We start from the raw sequence: 16,436 nt of genomic DNA on the forward strand, positions 1-16,436 counted from the left end.
CATTATTTAACTAATTTGACCGATTCTACTTATTTTCTTGTTTAATATAGAAGACGGAAACTGTAAACAGCAAACCTGATAATATAGGATCCTAAAAATGTCTGCATAAAAAAAAAGAAAAATCAATTGAAATCTATACAAGAGTTAATATAAATAGAATAAGGTTTTGAGTTTTATCATTGTGATTTTATAAGATAGACAGACTCTGTTAACAGAATAAATAATCAGGAATGCAAGATCTTAGAAAATCACAAATTGACGCCTTGTAGGAGTTACATAGTCAACTTTTGCCTTTGAAATTAATAAAATGTATCTCTCTCATGCAAAGCTTTAACTCCTTGGCCGGCTTTGGCTATATGTTTTGTCCTTTTTTGGTTTAAAAAGAACTTCAGTTTTGGATTTTCGAATATTTTGGCCTCTCGAATCATTGAAGAGACATTTATTGTCGAAATGCACATCTGGTGCAGTACAAGTAGTATCGTTAATGTCATTTGCTGTTCATCTAAAATCTATAATAGATTTATAATTAACTCAAATATGCTGAACATAACAAATAACTTCCAACTTCTTTCTATATAAAGAAGTTGCATTATTTTATGTTTTGGCTTAAACAAAAACTTAAAATGTAGTATATAACTTAGCATAACCTTTAAACCTATCCCCAAGTTTAAAGTGAAATGTTCGTTTAAGTGGAGACTCTTTGGGATTTCAGAAACTGAACATCAAAGCCATATTCCTTGTTTTAGGGAAGCGATACACGCGAATTCAGTGTTCAAAGGTTTGGCAACATTAGTCGTTTCTGGGTTTAAAATATGTTTTTGAGAAGTCAAAACATGCAAAACGGAGATATAACAAATTCTTCATTCCCACTTGCATTTGATATTTATGATACAAAAAAAGAGTGTGTAAAAATTTAACTAATATCAATGACTTGTTTTACAGTATAATACAGTAAACATGTTTACATTATATAATTAAATAGAGTTGGTCAGTTTTTAGCTTTGTAGTATACTTTACTATGGACAAATTTGTAGGAGTTATTGCCTTAACACACGATCAGTGAACAATTTTGCATATTTAACTTTAATATTGAAGGCTGAAACAAACCGTAAACAACGAAATTATTTAACATACATGATCTGCAGCAAAATAAAACATCAAATGATGCCTTGTAGGACGTAGTACCTCATAGAGAGGCAAAAGATACAAAAGGGACATTCAAACTCATAAGTCGAAAATAAACTGACAAAGCCATGGCAAAAAAAAAAGACTAAAAGACAGTCAACATTTTACAAGATACAGTATAAAAAACTAAAGCCTGAGCAACACGAACCTAAAAAAACTGGTGATCTCAGATGCTCCGGAAAGATATACAGCTCCTGCTCCACATGTGGCACTTATAGTAAAGTAATTTATTTCAGACAGTACAATTGCATACTATTGTATCATTTTAGAAGTATATATTTGACAGATTTAGCAGTAATAAAATATTCAATAAAAACAATCATGGAATCAAAGATTTACTTATAAGTGTTTTCTGCTTAGCATTTACAATACTATGGCTATTCTTATCTTAGGGCCTGGGTGGCCGAGTGGTCTATGTAGTTCATTTATTGTACGACTAGCCTGTCAACACTTGGATTGTGAATTGAAAACGGCACGTGGAAGGCGCGTTCGACACCAATCTTAATTGACAAGGAGGGTTCATTTTCCTGCCTAAGGTGTTTGCCTTTTTTCCTACCACTCCTACCAATAATAAATGACCGCCACCATATATCCAATAGTGCTGAAAATTGTGTTAAACAATGACAATCAATCAATCAATTATTCCTATCGAGAACATTTGCAAATCCAGTTTGTGTATACTTACTTGTGTTTTCTTCTCTTATTACGGATATCAAAATATACTTGAAGTCCTGCTATCAGTTCGAGTTAGCAAATTGAAGGTATAGCTGCTGTAAATCACGCCCTTTACAACAACAAAGTAGATGTGTTGGAACGACACGAATGGTCCCGGCTCAAAAAGTTGAAAAATCTGTAGTTTCAACAACACATGTGGGCACAAACATGCATGGATAATATCCAGCTCTCAATACCAATATTAGTTTGATGAACAATTTCCTTGATCTATGAGTAGTTAAATTTCAAACAATCAGCAAACAGGAAGTAGATGTACTGCGAAACGACATGAAAATCAGCATAGCGGAACTAAACATAAACTTGACCTGTAACTCATCATGGTAGACTTGCATATCAAAATCAGTGCAAAATTTGAGAGCGTATAGAAAAAAAAGGCCGTATAACTGTGATTTTCAACAATTTATCAAAGTCCAAAGCCCGTAATTTCAACAAAAACTAGCAGAGCGGAACGAAACATAAACTTGATCTGTAACTCATCATGGTTAACTCACATACCAAAAATCAGCCTAATATCTAAAGGCGTTTAGAAAAAAAGTCTGTATAACTGTGATTTTCAACAATTTATCAACGTTCAAAGCCTGTAATTTCGGCAAAAATTAGCAGGGCGGAACGAAACTTACACTTGATCTGTAACTCATCATGGTTAACTGACATACCAAAATCAGCCCAATATCTGAAGGCGTGCAGAAAAAAAATGCGTATAATGGTTTGTTGCGGAATGACGGACAAGGGTAAAACTATATGGCACCGACAACTTTGTTGCGGGGCCATACAAATCGACTCTTATCAATACAAGACAAGTATACAAACTACCTTGTTCAATATCAAATACATAGTTCCTATTCAGAACTATATGCAATAAAGAAAGCAAAATAATTCAAAACATTTTACTTGTGATCCAATCTTTTTTTTAATGGTAAATAACATTAAACATCTCCAAGTATTCAATGGGTACATAAATATTAATTTACAACTGATAAAAATGGAAAACACGTATGTCATAATTCGTCAGGAAAAATTGAGTTAAGTAGATTTCGTGCCATGCTTTAAGTCATTTCAGGTGTCGATTTGCCTGTTCATTTTTAATTCTCAACTTCTGGTTCTGACCCTTTCTATATACATGTATAAATGTGTATAAAACTTATTGAAATCAGTTGGGGCAAACTATATTTACCATTTATCACATGCATTATTGAAGGACTGACTGACGGAAAGAAACACAGAGAAGATTTAAATCCTTAGGGCAACACCATCACTATTTGGCGGGCCTTAATAATCTTGCAGTTGTATACACAAAATGACAACACTCAACAATATTATTATTATCTTAAACACACGGTACTTTTGCAAGCAACATACGTAATTTTATGTTATAGAAGCAAAATGTAAATGATTTCTTTTCAATCTGCGAAAAAAAAAAGTTATCTTTATTTCTTTTAAAAAAAAAGTCATTTAAAATATACAAGAAGTTAGCCGATTAAATTAAGACAAGTTAATAAAATTCACAAAATCTCCCTCTCCAAATGACGAAATGTATCAACTTTATTTTTTCAGTCTGAAATACATTATTTATGTTTTTTTCACGTAAAGGATTTTTTTCTGGTATAAACAAAAACGAAGAAATGTATTCTAGAACAATATAATAACGCTTTATATAATTTGTGTTGGAGAGTAAGTTCGTGAACGCGATATGAATGCCATAATTATTGTCTTTAAAAGTAAATTGTAATGCCATCAATTTCATATTATTAATTACTTATTGATGTAAGACTAAATATACTTATGGAGGTCGTATTGTACGAATATGACATTTCACAAACCAAACTAAAATTACTAAAATTAGTTTTTCAAGTTAGTTTTTTTAATTGTGAATCAAATATAAAATATAAAAATAAGGAGATGTGGTATGCTTGCCAATGAGACAACTATCCACCAAAAATCAAATGAAGTGGATGTAAGCAATTATATGCATCAGGTCGACAACATTGAGAAAAATCCATACTGAATTGTTGGTTATAAAAGGCCCTGACATAAAAAATATGAAACAATTCGACTGAGAAAACTAACAGTCTGATCTATTACAAAACAATATATGAAAAACAAATATGACAGACCTAAACCAACGACAACCACTAAACTACTGACGCCTGACTTTGGACAAACACACAAAGTATGTGGAGGGGTTAAACATTTTTGTGAACACTCAACCTCCCTTACCTACGACAGTGGTGTAACAGCACAACATGAGAACAAACTTCAAAATTAGTTGAAAAAGGCTTAACTCATCAGATCGATACAAAGCGGATAAACATCAAACAAAAACACAGGACCGGACGTGGCAGGGTATATATCAATCCCTCATCAATCCCTCATCCATAATGACTAAAAAGAAAGTAAATACAGATCTACGAGCACTCGCAGATACTGACAGCTAGTGCAAAGCCAATAACAACTAATAAAAAAATCAATTATCTAAGACTGTATCTAAAATGTCTGTATATGGATAATCTTAGGAAAACACTTTAAAAGACTTGTACAAATTGAAAAAGGATAACACATTCATGCTGTTTTATCTTTGACACCATCCTCATGTTAGTCGACACAATCAAAGTCAATGAAGCTGTTCAAAATCCCTTTCAAAATTTTCGGTTGCTGTCTGGATTTTCTGAATTTTACCTTTTAATCGCATGAATGATTTACTTTTTTGTTTTATAGCCTTGTGCTCGGCATGAAGCTTTTTATTTGTACTTAAAAGACTTTCTATTACCTTTGGCACACTTTCCTCAAAAATACGAATAATCACCTTACCGTATTCGACACCAAATGATTTTTCGAAACTTTCCTGTAATTCAAGCTTTGATATCTTCCCGAGACACTCATCATAAATTTCATCTGCCTTTTTACGAACACCTGCCGACCCAATAACCCAGCCCCAAGCTATATATAAGGGTGCAAATACCACAGCAAAAACAAACGTAAGTACAATTGAAAAGGGTAAAAAGAGAAGCCCAAGACTAAGACCAAGTCCGAGAATAACGCGACTGCCTTCGACTCTTGGGTCTATTCCTGTCATCTCAATCTCAATTTCCAGCAGTTTCGACTCTATATCATTGACACTTAATCTGATTTTTGTGTCTGCATCTTCAATAATTGATTTTACTTCTTGACCATCGCACCATCGATTGATTCCACTCTGAAGTCGTGATTGCACTTCTTGCCCAACTGATCTGTACGAGACATCCCATATTTTAGTTTCACCAGGAGGATTCAAAATTTCTTCCCGTCCATGACTTGAGTAAAGGTAGGCATATAGTTTTTCTGCAAGCTGTGAAGTTATTTCGGTTTTATAGAATTCTAATTCTATTTTTGACTGCAAATTTAAAAAAAATTAATACATATTTGAAAATACAACTTTTAACATAAATATGTCTTCTTCTATTCATTTTTCTTAATTTGTTGTTTTGTTTTGCTTTTTTATTTTACTATTTGGGTTCTTATAATTTCAAATGGATCCATTTAATTTCAATTTGACATTTTAAGTCACATCATCGTCAAAAAATTAAATGTAAAATAACATTTTATGACTCTCTAGGTATTTTAATCTCTCAGATCAAAATGTTTGAGAACCAAGTAATAAAAACTATATATAATTGTTACATGTGTTCAGACTAAAAATAAACATCACCTGGGTTGAAAAAGAGCAGCAAAGTAAACCGTCTTAGAATAAATGACCAATTTCTCTGCAGTAAGTTGATTCCATTGTTTTTAGATTCTAAAACATCGGAAATAGTATTCAGTTTTGTCGAATGGTTAAAGGTTGATGTTACAGCTTAATTTATTGATATATGATACGATTGTATAACTAATCAAAAGTGCGTTAATTTCCTTTAGGACTATTTGTACTGACAAGTCACACACAATGGACACTTTTATCCACAAAATATACGACATAGATATGAATATTACGTCCTTTTGCAGGCTGTCAATGTTTTATTATAGTCAGGAAGCAGCTTTTTATTTGAAACTAGAGGCTCTAAAGACAGAGAGCATGTATCGCTCACCTTTGTATATGTGCATATTCAACAAAGGACACTCTCCAATATTGTAGACGAGAATAGAATTCATGACAAAAATCTCTGTTTTTTAAATCTTGTAATGCTGATCATTCAATCTGATCAGTTTCTGTCTATCTTCTTTAGTTTTAGCTCAAAACACAAAAGAGAGTAAAAAATCCTTATTAAGGGAAATCACATAAGTGATGGTCATTAATAGGCAATAATTCAAATAAGGAGTCGTCGGACGATTTCCTCCATATTGTCCTAATTTTAGATCTTGTCTTCCTGATCATTTTTGCTTAGTTTAGTTTTTATCTATCTATTACAATTTTTAAGATATCAGTCAAAAATTGGTAAAAACCGTCATCAAAGGGCAATAACTCTAATAAGGAGCAGATTTCGACAATTTTTGACTTGTGAAGTTTCTCTCTATCTATTATAGTTTTCAAGATAAAAGGCAAAAATGAAAAAAATAAATTGGTAAAATTTGTCATTTGAGTGCAATAACTCCTATAAGAAGTCGTCTGACAGTTTTGAGGTATATAATCAATTGGTAGAGCTCAACATTCTGAACATTTCTGCTCCTGTCAGATTTTCTCTTTTTATAACGGTTTTCAAAATTATAGAAAAAACTTGCTGTTTGCCCCTATGTTCTATTTTTAGCCATGTCGGCCATCTTGGTTAACAGTCGGGGTCATCGGACACATTTGTCAAACTAGATACAATAATGATGATTGTGGCCGAGTTTGGTTAAATTTGACCCAATAGTTCCAGAGGAGAAGATTTTTGTAAAAGTTAATGGCGACGGACGACAGACGAGGACGACGACGGATGATGACGACGGACGACGGACGCCAAGTGATGAGGAAAGCTCACTTGACCCTTTTTGCTAGGTTAGCTACTTAAAACCAATAGAAACAATTTTGTTTGAATTAATCATCCATTTACCTGCTTGCATTTCATTTCTAAATCTCGGATCTTAGCATTGTTTTGATCCATGATTCGCTGCTGTTCGTCTTCTGATCGCTCCAATAGTTTTAACCTAGCTAGTGTACCTCTCTCAGCATTTCGGATGAAATTTTTCAAAAACCTTTTAGAAAATAGGAATAAGAGAGTTTGTTTTTAATTTTCTTTTTGTCTGTATATTTGGAATTAATTGTAAAATGCAAGTTTTATAAAGTATTCACCAGTTTCCAAGTTTTTAATTAAACTTTAACAAAATGATAACATAATCAATTACGAAATAAAACATGTGACACATGAGAAACCTTTCCAAACCACTTGAAATAGAATAAAAATGCAAATGGTGTCTTAAAACAAAAATGGAGAATCATTATTTTCATTTTGTTCATACAATTTTATTATAAACTGACACGAATTTTTAAGTATTTTTTTTTTACCAAGAAACACAAAAGAAATCATGCATCATTTGTCAGGTTTTTTTTAAACCATCTAGAATGCATGTAACCAACCTGTAGTAGAATTCCACTCTTTTATTTTCATTTTTATGTATCGTTTCCTTTAACAAAGTTTCGAACCTTCTGTATTCATCAGTAAAGAAATTGCTGACCCCTTTTTCAACCTTAAACAATAAAAAGAAACAAAGGTATTGAATACGACTACTAAAAAAATGAAAGGCTTATAATTATGTACGCATGACGCGCGATTTGTCTACTTTAGTCACAACAGTGGCACACAAATCAAAATAGTTGAAAAGCCAAATCAAATACGTAGTCGAAGAGCAAAAATCAGCCTAAGAGTTGTTTTTAAATAAAACCTGTATAGATTTGTGTTCTTCTAATGTCTCTGGGTTTTTTCAACTCACAAAATGTGACCAGTTTTCTTCCTTCCTTTTTAGATTTTTTTCTATTTAAGGTGGAAAGGGGCTGAAATAAAATCTGATCGATAAATTTTTAGTTTTAAAATTGAATCAGTTATTGCTATCATTGTTTCGGCATTTCAACTTTATAGCTCTATTGAGGAGAATTTTTTTTAAATTTTTAATTGTTTGGTAAAATGAATAAGGCATCGATCTGAAACATTTTGTATTCTCCAGTTTTGACAACGATAAATGTTTAACAGACGTCTTGTTTATCGCACTTAGTGCACATGTATACTTCAGCTCCTTAGTTACTAAATGTCAACTGTGGACTTGACGGTAACTAATGAGAAAACATGTTAATCAAAAATGGCAAATGTTGGGGATGAGAATTAAAAGAATAAAACAATTTTTTCTACGGTTTTACAAAAAATATTTCATGCAAGCTATAGATTTATTGGACTTTTTTTAGCTTTATCTAACAGGGTGTAAAAAAGAACACACACACACACACACGGCATACCCACCCTCACTTCAGTTTTTAAATTACCGTATTTGTCCAATTAGAATCGAAATAATTCATGGAAGCCATAGATTTGTTGGCCTTTCATTTCTTTATGTAAAATTTTTGAAGGATTTGTTATGCATGTATACATGTGCACTAGGTGCGATAAACAAGACGTTTTTTAAACATTTGGCAATAATTCTTTTTGTTATGCATCCAAATAAGAATAAAGGTTCTGTAGTTTTTTTTATCAATTTCAATTTTTAACACAGTGAATTCGGCGTACCGTTTACACATACGATACATGTAGGTTTACGTGGGAGGTAAATTGTAACAGCCATTATTATGTATAACTCTGAGTTTGCGCTAAGTATAGATATATCGAGAATTTTATCACGGTGTTGTTTACAAAGCGAAAGAAGCACGTCATATTAGAATTTGTTTTATGTATGAAAAAAAATTAAATGCTGCAGATGAGAGCATTTTGCGCTTTTAATCTGTTATGTCAAACAAAAATTCTACACTGCAAATTGCAATTTTTGCTTTTACGATTGATATAGAAACAAGATTTGTTCTTAGATCAACACAGATAAAACTTCTTTTAATTCTTGTTAAATGTTGAAAAAAATAATCAGTTTTTGCATTAATGTTATTTTGATGTTTTAAACTTTTTTCGAAAAAAAAAATTAATTTAATGAACATTTAAAACTTTGAATCTAACTAAGACACAACATGTTACTTTTAAACTTGCGGAGTAATTTCCAAAATGTATTTTCTAAATATAAATAACAAATGTTTGGCGTTAATGCACGCGTATAACAGTCCATTCCAAGTATTCACTTGGGTTGTTGTCGCTTAATTATCAATTTTCTACGTAGATTGTTTGAACACGAGCATGTCTTTTTTTTTTGCAATGGTGTTTTCTACTGTCAGTTTCTTTTTATTTTCCTTTCTATAGGTGAAGACTCATTTTTTTTCAAATTATTGTTTTTTCTTCCCCCTTATTCTATATTAAAGTTCATTCATTGAAACACATAGTGCCAACATAATGCCTACATTGAGAAAGTTATGGTCAAACACATAAATGATTTACCTGTTTTAAGCTTATACGGAATACATTCTCAACATTAAACCAACCCCAGCCCTTGCTCAATTTGCTTTGAATGAGCTTCCATGTTTGTGTATGCTGATCATCTTCTTCGCTTTCTTCGTCTTCGTCGTCGTCTGATAAGGAGTCGTCATTGTCGATGATATCCCACTGATTCGTTAGAAACATGACTTCCCTTGGATCAAAGCAAGGCATGTTTTCTCGATTGTCCATGATTGTTTTCAAAATTTTTGAAAGCTGAAAAAATCATCTGTATTGATAAATGTGATAATTTGTGCAAGTATTGTGATTGTTATTTTCTTATAAGTATGAATAAGTTTGTAAACCATGTAAATATGCAAGTGTTCATTTTATTTTTAAATATTCTTTAAAGATATATAATTTTTTCTTTACATAAAAATTGAAGTCTTTTGTGTTTTATTTTCCTGTCTAAACTAAAAGAACCCACGTCAAACTTGATAGGTAGAGGAGAATGCCTTGACTCTCATAAAAAAAAATGAAAACAACACATTATATAAACTTCGTGCGTCCGAAGCGCTTTTCTGGATTAACCTTCATCAGGAACGCTCAAAGCCAAATATTTGAAAGCCAAGGGTTTATCAGAACCAAAACAATTGAAGCTAAATGACCAAAACAACCTAATAAGATAGCCAAATCCATCTTAGACCAACTCTGCCTGAGGGAGTTGAAGCCTTAGTGTCTTTCTAATTTCCAAATTTATAAACGAACAATTTTAGAAAGGATTGTTCTAAATCATGTCAGTACCGAAGTACTGACTACTGAGTTGATGATACTCTCGGGGACTGATAGTCCACCAGCAGAGGTATTGACCCAGTGATGTAAAAAAAGAAAACAACACGTTATATGAATTTCATGTGTCGTACGCGCTTTTCTGGATTTACCTTCTTCAGGAACGCTCAAAGCCAAATATTTGAAAGCCAAGGGTTCATCAGAACCGAAACAATTGAAGAGCTATATGACCAAAAATAACATAATGGAATAGCCAAATCTAAGACCAACTTTGCCTGAGGGAGTTGAAACCTTAGTTTCTTTATAATTTTAAAATCTATAAACCGACAATTGTAGAAAGGATTGTTATAAATCATGTCAGTACCGAAGTACTGACTACTGAGCTGATGATAATTATTGCTGATGACAATTTTTATTCAATCGACAAAAAAAGTGTACCCTGTCTTCGTGTATTCCACCTGCATTTTTTGCATTTACTATAAACACAAAAGAGACTGCATGTGGCAAGAAATCCAAAAGTATATTGTCCAACTTTTCATTATCTCCTATACCAGGTGTGTCCACAATAACAACGTTTCCCTGAAATTCAAAAATAGAAGTTATATTCAGTATGAAAGATTACCCTTTGGTTAAGATTAACAAAAAATACTAAACATACAATCTCTTTTATATTTAACATATATAAAAAATGAAAAATGTGGAATATACTACAAAAATACAAGAAACCAACGACAAATATCTCAAAAGACATTCAGAGAAAAACAAAAGGTCTTCGACAGTGGACAACTATCATTTAATGTTTGACGCACGAAATCGTTGTCTAGGCCTATAAAAGTTAAGGGGGAAAAATTAAAAACAAAACATCCAAAGATCAGCGAATAGCACATAATCCTCCAAATAACGAAAACACTACTCCCGAAGGAAATTTTAAACAATAGCTTTACTGTTAAGTATATTGTTGCCAAATCGTGTTACGAAACGCGAGTCAGGGATAGCAAATTATATGCCTAGTATATCGTTGAGGAGTTATTAATCCTAAATTTTCCACCAAATAACAAAAATCATTAGAGATACCATATTTTAGTATAAAGTCAAGTGAGCTGCGTCGGATAGAAATCGTCATTATGCATAAGAATATCGATACATCTGTTAACATATTTCGTGTTGCAAACATCTCTATGAAAAGTCTGTAACTGTTTAAAACTGAGCTGTTATACTAAAATCTACAAACAGACTTAACTTCATCATTTATTTCGTATTTGAATGTTCAAAAATCAAAGTCTTATACATGTACATGTATACGATCACTTGCATAAGGTCGAGTTCTATCCGACGCAGCTCAAGTTATTAATATGTAAAATCATTTTAAAAAGCATTGGTTTCATATTCAAAATAATCCGAAAAGGTTATATCCTTATTGGACTTGCAGATCTGTGAATAAACTCATCATAGATACCAGGATTGTAAAAGAGAGGCAAAAGACACCAACGTGATATTCAAAATTCATAAGTCTAAAATAAACTGAAAACGCCATGTTAAAAAAGAAAAAAGACAATCAACAGTATGCAAAACTAAAGATTTGGAAACAGGAACCGCATTATAAACCGGGTTGATCTAAAGTAATTATAATTGTTTTACAAAAATTACAGAACTGCAGTATATTGTTATGCGTCGATTTGTGACATAGAATTACTTATTAAACGAAGAAGGAAATGTTCTTTTATGTATAATTATGGTGATGACATACTAAGGGGGTATTTTAAACCATACCATTATCGATTTTTAACAATGAACAGGTATCATACAAATATTTCAAGCAAGTGTCGTTGAGTCTAGATCGATAAAGATTGTTAAATTTTGAGTTACGTCTCGCCCGCTTTAATAATCGGTAAACAAGATGTTGATTGATGATAGATGTAAAAACAGTATAGAGTGCTTACATACCACTTGATTCTAATAGTAGGATAGCTTAAATGTGTATTTCCTGACCAAAATTCCTTTAAATTTACTTAAATCACCAGTGTTTGAAAGAGTGCATAAGCATTCGGCAAACATAAGTTTATTAACGATATTTATGAAAAGAAGTTAACCAGTAGGATGTCCTGCACACTGTTATCATGATAGACATTTCAGAAAGCTCTGATATGTAGTTACTGAGAAAAATCTAACAAAATGTGTATAGCAATTATGTGTACAAATAAATACGTATTCAGTAAACAGGAAGTGGATAAATTATGAACCTGAAATGTATCACACAAGATAGCATGCTCACATGAAGTACGGTACCTATTTGAAGAAAGTACTGATGTGAGTTCATGAGTAAAACGCAACCAAAATGTTATACATGGCTATTATATGTTAGAATATATTCTGTTATAAAAGCATACACAGGAAAAGCGTTAGCGATGAATCTACAAATTCATAACACTGTGTAAAATGCTCAAACGAAGGTTAACATCAAAATTTCGAAAAACCTTGTTTGAAGCAACCAATATTTCCATTATGTGAAAGAATAAATGCGATCAATCTGAAATACATCACAAAGTATAGCATGTTCAAATGAAGCTTGGTTTCAAATTTTCGGAAGCCTTCTTTGTAGTATCTAGGAAAACGCTACCAAAATTACACATGACCATTATGAGTGAGACTATATAAGTTTTCGGTTAAAAGAAAGTGGATGAACGATAAATCTTAACACACATCTAACAGTAAAACATGCTCACATGAAATTGATATCGAAAGCACTTCTTTGTAGTATCTCAGAAAAACGCAACAAATGGTAATCGGAAGAACCGTTGTATGAAAGCTACGAATGGGGGGTGGGGGGGGGGGGGGGGGGGGGGGGGGTGAACAATTATATCCTGAAACACTGTACCTTTGAAATTGCCACTGGCAAGTAGACGTCTACATAATATATGTCTTTTAAATCCTCCGGGATTTTACTTATATCAGTAAGTCCTTTAATAACAGATCTCAGTTTTTTTACATCTTGTACTCCTTCCTCCTTCTTTAAAGTTTCGTCTTTTGTATAACATTTTACTGCCATCGTTTCTGAGTCCCGAATTCTGGTGATGGTACCAGTAGCTGCCAAATTACTTGTGACGAAAACCTTCTTTTTAACAAGTTGATTTATGAGAGTTGTTTTACCAGCACTTGTTTCTCCTAAAAAGGCGTTCGTTAGATAATTATGTATCTATGTTTTACAATGATTTTAACAATTATTATATGAATGTTAAATTGACCCATCTGAACAGATAATTTTTGACTTTACCCGTGTTGATTTTCTTCCGCCATTGATGTCTATAATGCAGGCAAATATAGCTAAGGTTTAAGGTTAAAGAGTTTCTAATAAAAGGAAATTCATGGTCTTTAGTGTTCTTCAAGACGCATTTTGTGTTGATGTTAAAACAAATGCTCGCGGTTTTAAATTAATTTTATAGATGGCGACATGATATATGTATGTAATAATAGGCATATGCCATGTGTGAATTTGTATTTTACTGAAATGTTATCGTTTTAAACGATTTCTTTTCCGGGGAAAAATTGTTGTCTCATAATGCTTCAGTTCTGCAAAGTCACTGAACTAGCCTTATCATTGGGAAAACCTGTTGAGTTATATGTACAAAAATAACCTTCCTTTGGTAAGAATTGTGAGATACATTCCATTTCCTTTCCAAAGAATATAGCAGACTTATTTTTGAACTGTACTGAAAAGTGTTATCATTATGCAATATTTATTTTGAGTTTCATTAAGGTACAGAAAGAAAGACAAACATGTCTGTAGATTGAAAATTATTTCTTGACCAACCTGTCACGACGATTCCACAATCATTTCTCAATAAATCTCGTTTTGATGTTAAGAAAACTGACATGTAGTTTGGACACGCTGCAGACAATTCATCTTGAAGGTCTTTGTCATATTCAGGAGAATTCAGCATATCTTCCACTGACTCAAACATTATTCTTAATCTTTTAATTTGTTCATCTGGAGTCGTTTTTGTTGTTGAACGCCTAAAATGTATTTAGATTCGAAGCTATTTTTCCTGCTCAATATTTTTATATATATGCCAGCTTTATTTATTAATTTTTTTTTTAATCTGAGTATTCTTCTCCCTTAGGATTTGAACAAGTCAAACAAAGTTTTAACATAATATCTAGGAACAGTTTACTTTGATTTTCAAAGGTTATTTCCTTACGTTTTATGAACAAACAAAGAAAAAAAGGCCTTTCATTTCACATCTATAAAATAGTAATGCTAAAAAATCATTTACGTTTGGACACGCCATGTATCAGCATTCTTTTCTGTCAAACACTCTCTGCCTACAAAGTACAAGTTATAGGATACATGTACTTCAATATCAATTAACAAAGACTATCAGAAAGATACAACATTATTGCTTGATAACTTGTTTTTATAATACGACCTTATGAAATCTCGTTCTAAAATGTATCTAATAAAATGTAAATTTATTATTTCCATTTGTAAAGTATCAATTGGCATTTTATACCTTTAATTTGTCAAGTTAATATTAAAATCTATTTTCCAGATTCAAATGTATTGACAGGTTTTTTTTCAATCTTTCAATTTTCATTTTTTTGCAATTACGTATATGTTCAAATTGTCGAAATCATTATTCCGTCCCCTTTTCCTCGATTGCGTCATGATGCCACTTATATACTCATTGTTTTCCTTTCCTGTTCTTGTATGTACTTTTTCATGTTAGTTCTCAAATGCTTAAGCCAGCATAAAAGAAGGAAGACGGTCTAATTTTCTTAATGTAATGCTTATCCAATTTGTTACGTTTTATGTGAATTGTGAATTCCTTCTTATCACCTTTTCCTTGCTTCCGTTCATTAAAAATCGTACCTTTACTATCTGGTCCACTTATTGCCATATTTTTGACATCATTTTCTATATCTTTAACTCTTTTCGTCAATTTATTTTTTTCCATGTCTCCCTTTCCTTGCTAGAAAATTCATCATTAAAAAGTGAAAACAACACATAAATTGCATGCGTCAAAATCTTTTTTCTTGATTTACCTACATTAGAAACGACAACTCCTTTATTTGTTTTACCCTCTATCTGCAAAATTTGTGTTTTGATCTTTACTTTGGGCGTCATTTTTTTCTATTCTTAAGTCTAAATAAAATAAATCAATAAAGCTACCAGGCTTATACATATGCATGCCAGACGTTTTGCTACAATCAACTTAAAGTTACCTTTATCTTTTTTAATTAAATCTGGTTTATTTAAAAAGTGTTACGAAAAGTTTCGCATTATCTAATTAAGCGATAAATCACCAAGATCTCAGATTATTCGTTTCGAAAATAAACCTGCGTTAACAACATTTTGCTTTGGTATTTTAGGAGGACAATATTGTATCTACCTAAAACTTTTTAAGATCATAAGAAAAATTGTAATGTAAAACCCCTATTGACAACAACGTTTAATTACTATCAAATTAATCAAATGTTTTAACAAATAGAATGTTGCGTTTAAATTAAGATTTATAATGACCTTACACATGTAATTATTACATCCTTGACGCAGATTGCATTGAAACTTGGTATCGTCTGGATAGACTTCAAAAGAAAGATATATCGTTCTGATAGGCAATAACACAGTTTAGAAATATAATCCTGTTTAGATTTTATCCAGTTCAGTATGTTTTGTCCCTTTAATTTCCAATATGTAATGTATTATGAATAGAAATTAATTTATCAAGATATCAAAATAGTTTAGTCTGACAGATATAAGTACTTTTATATTTTAAATTTGTCAAAACACTTTTTGTAAAAAAGCTGATACTTTGGGTCAAGGGGACTTCTAAAGACATGTAAATGTGATTAATCATATGGCTTATATTTGAAATTATTAAAAAAATATGTGTAGAGTAACTAAGGTGAAATACGTCGATCACAATTATAAAAGATGTCAAAGCTGCCTGGGTCCAGAAAGATTTCGCTTTATAGTTACATTTAATTGTTAATATTTGAAAAACAATACACAAGTCAAATAAGGCAAAATGAAGTATTTTAATTTCGTTTTGGTTGACGTATTTTATCTTGTTTCTTTTATACATAGTTTTATACAAAATTAGATTATTGTTGATAAACATAATTTTCCGAAATGTGTCCTTCGAAAGCATTTAGCATTTGTAGCAGTTCAGTGTTTCTGTTATTCTGTTTTTCTTATAGTTGACGTGTTTCCCTCTGTTTTGGTTTGTGACCCTGATTTGATTTCGTTTTATCGATTTATGACTATTAAATAGCGGTATA

The 16,436-nt window shown here is 31.7% G+C and overlaps 1 protein-coding gene across 7 annotated transcripts in view; it reads right to left on the reverse strand.

Annotated features, from left to right (window-relative positions):
- Positions 1-2,793: 2,793 nt before the first annotated feature.
- Positions 2,794-16,436, reverse strand: part of LOC127721666 (uncharacterized) — a 78,189-nt gene continuing 64,546 nt past the window's right edge. For 3 of the 7 annotated variants that reach the window (XM_052228459.1, XM_052228461.1, XM_052228458.1), the window contains 9 exons: positions 15,025-15,124; positions 14,429-14,477; positions 13,966-14,168; positions 13,033-13,319; positions 10,596-10,736; positions 9,393-9,644; positions 7,448-7,557; positions 6,924-7,065; positions 2,794-5,290 (listed from right to left, as the gene is read on the reverse strand). In XM_052228459.1, the coding sequence (XP_052084419.1) occupies positions 4,532-5,290; positions 6,924-7,065; positions 7,448-7,557; positions 9,393-9,644; positions 10,596-10,736; positions 13,033-13,319; positions 13,966-14,168; positions 14,429-14,477; positions 15,025-15,109 (2,028 nt within the window). In that variant the 5' untranslated portion in view covers positions 15,110-15,124 and the 3' untranslated portion in view covers positions 2,794-4,531. Of the gene's footprint in view, positions 5,291-6,923; positions 7,066-7,447; positions 7,558-9,392; positions 9,645-10,595; positions 10,737-13,032; positions 13,320-13,965; positions 14,169-14,428; positions 14,478-15,024; positions 15,150-16,436 lie in introns of those variants that run through there. The other 4 variants (XM_052228456.1, XM_052228454.1, XM_052228457.1 and 1 more) reach the window with 2 other exon arrangements.

The sequence above is a fragment of the Mytilus californianus genome, unplaced genomic scaffold (genome assembly GCF_021869535.1).
Source record: "Mytilus californianus isolate M0D057914Y unplaced genomic scaffold, xbMytCali1.0.p SCAF_12, whole genome shotgun sequence".
Lineage (NCBI taxonomy): Eukaryota > Metazoa > Mollusca > Bivalvia > Mytilida > Mytilidae > Mytilus > Mytilus californianus.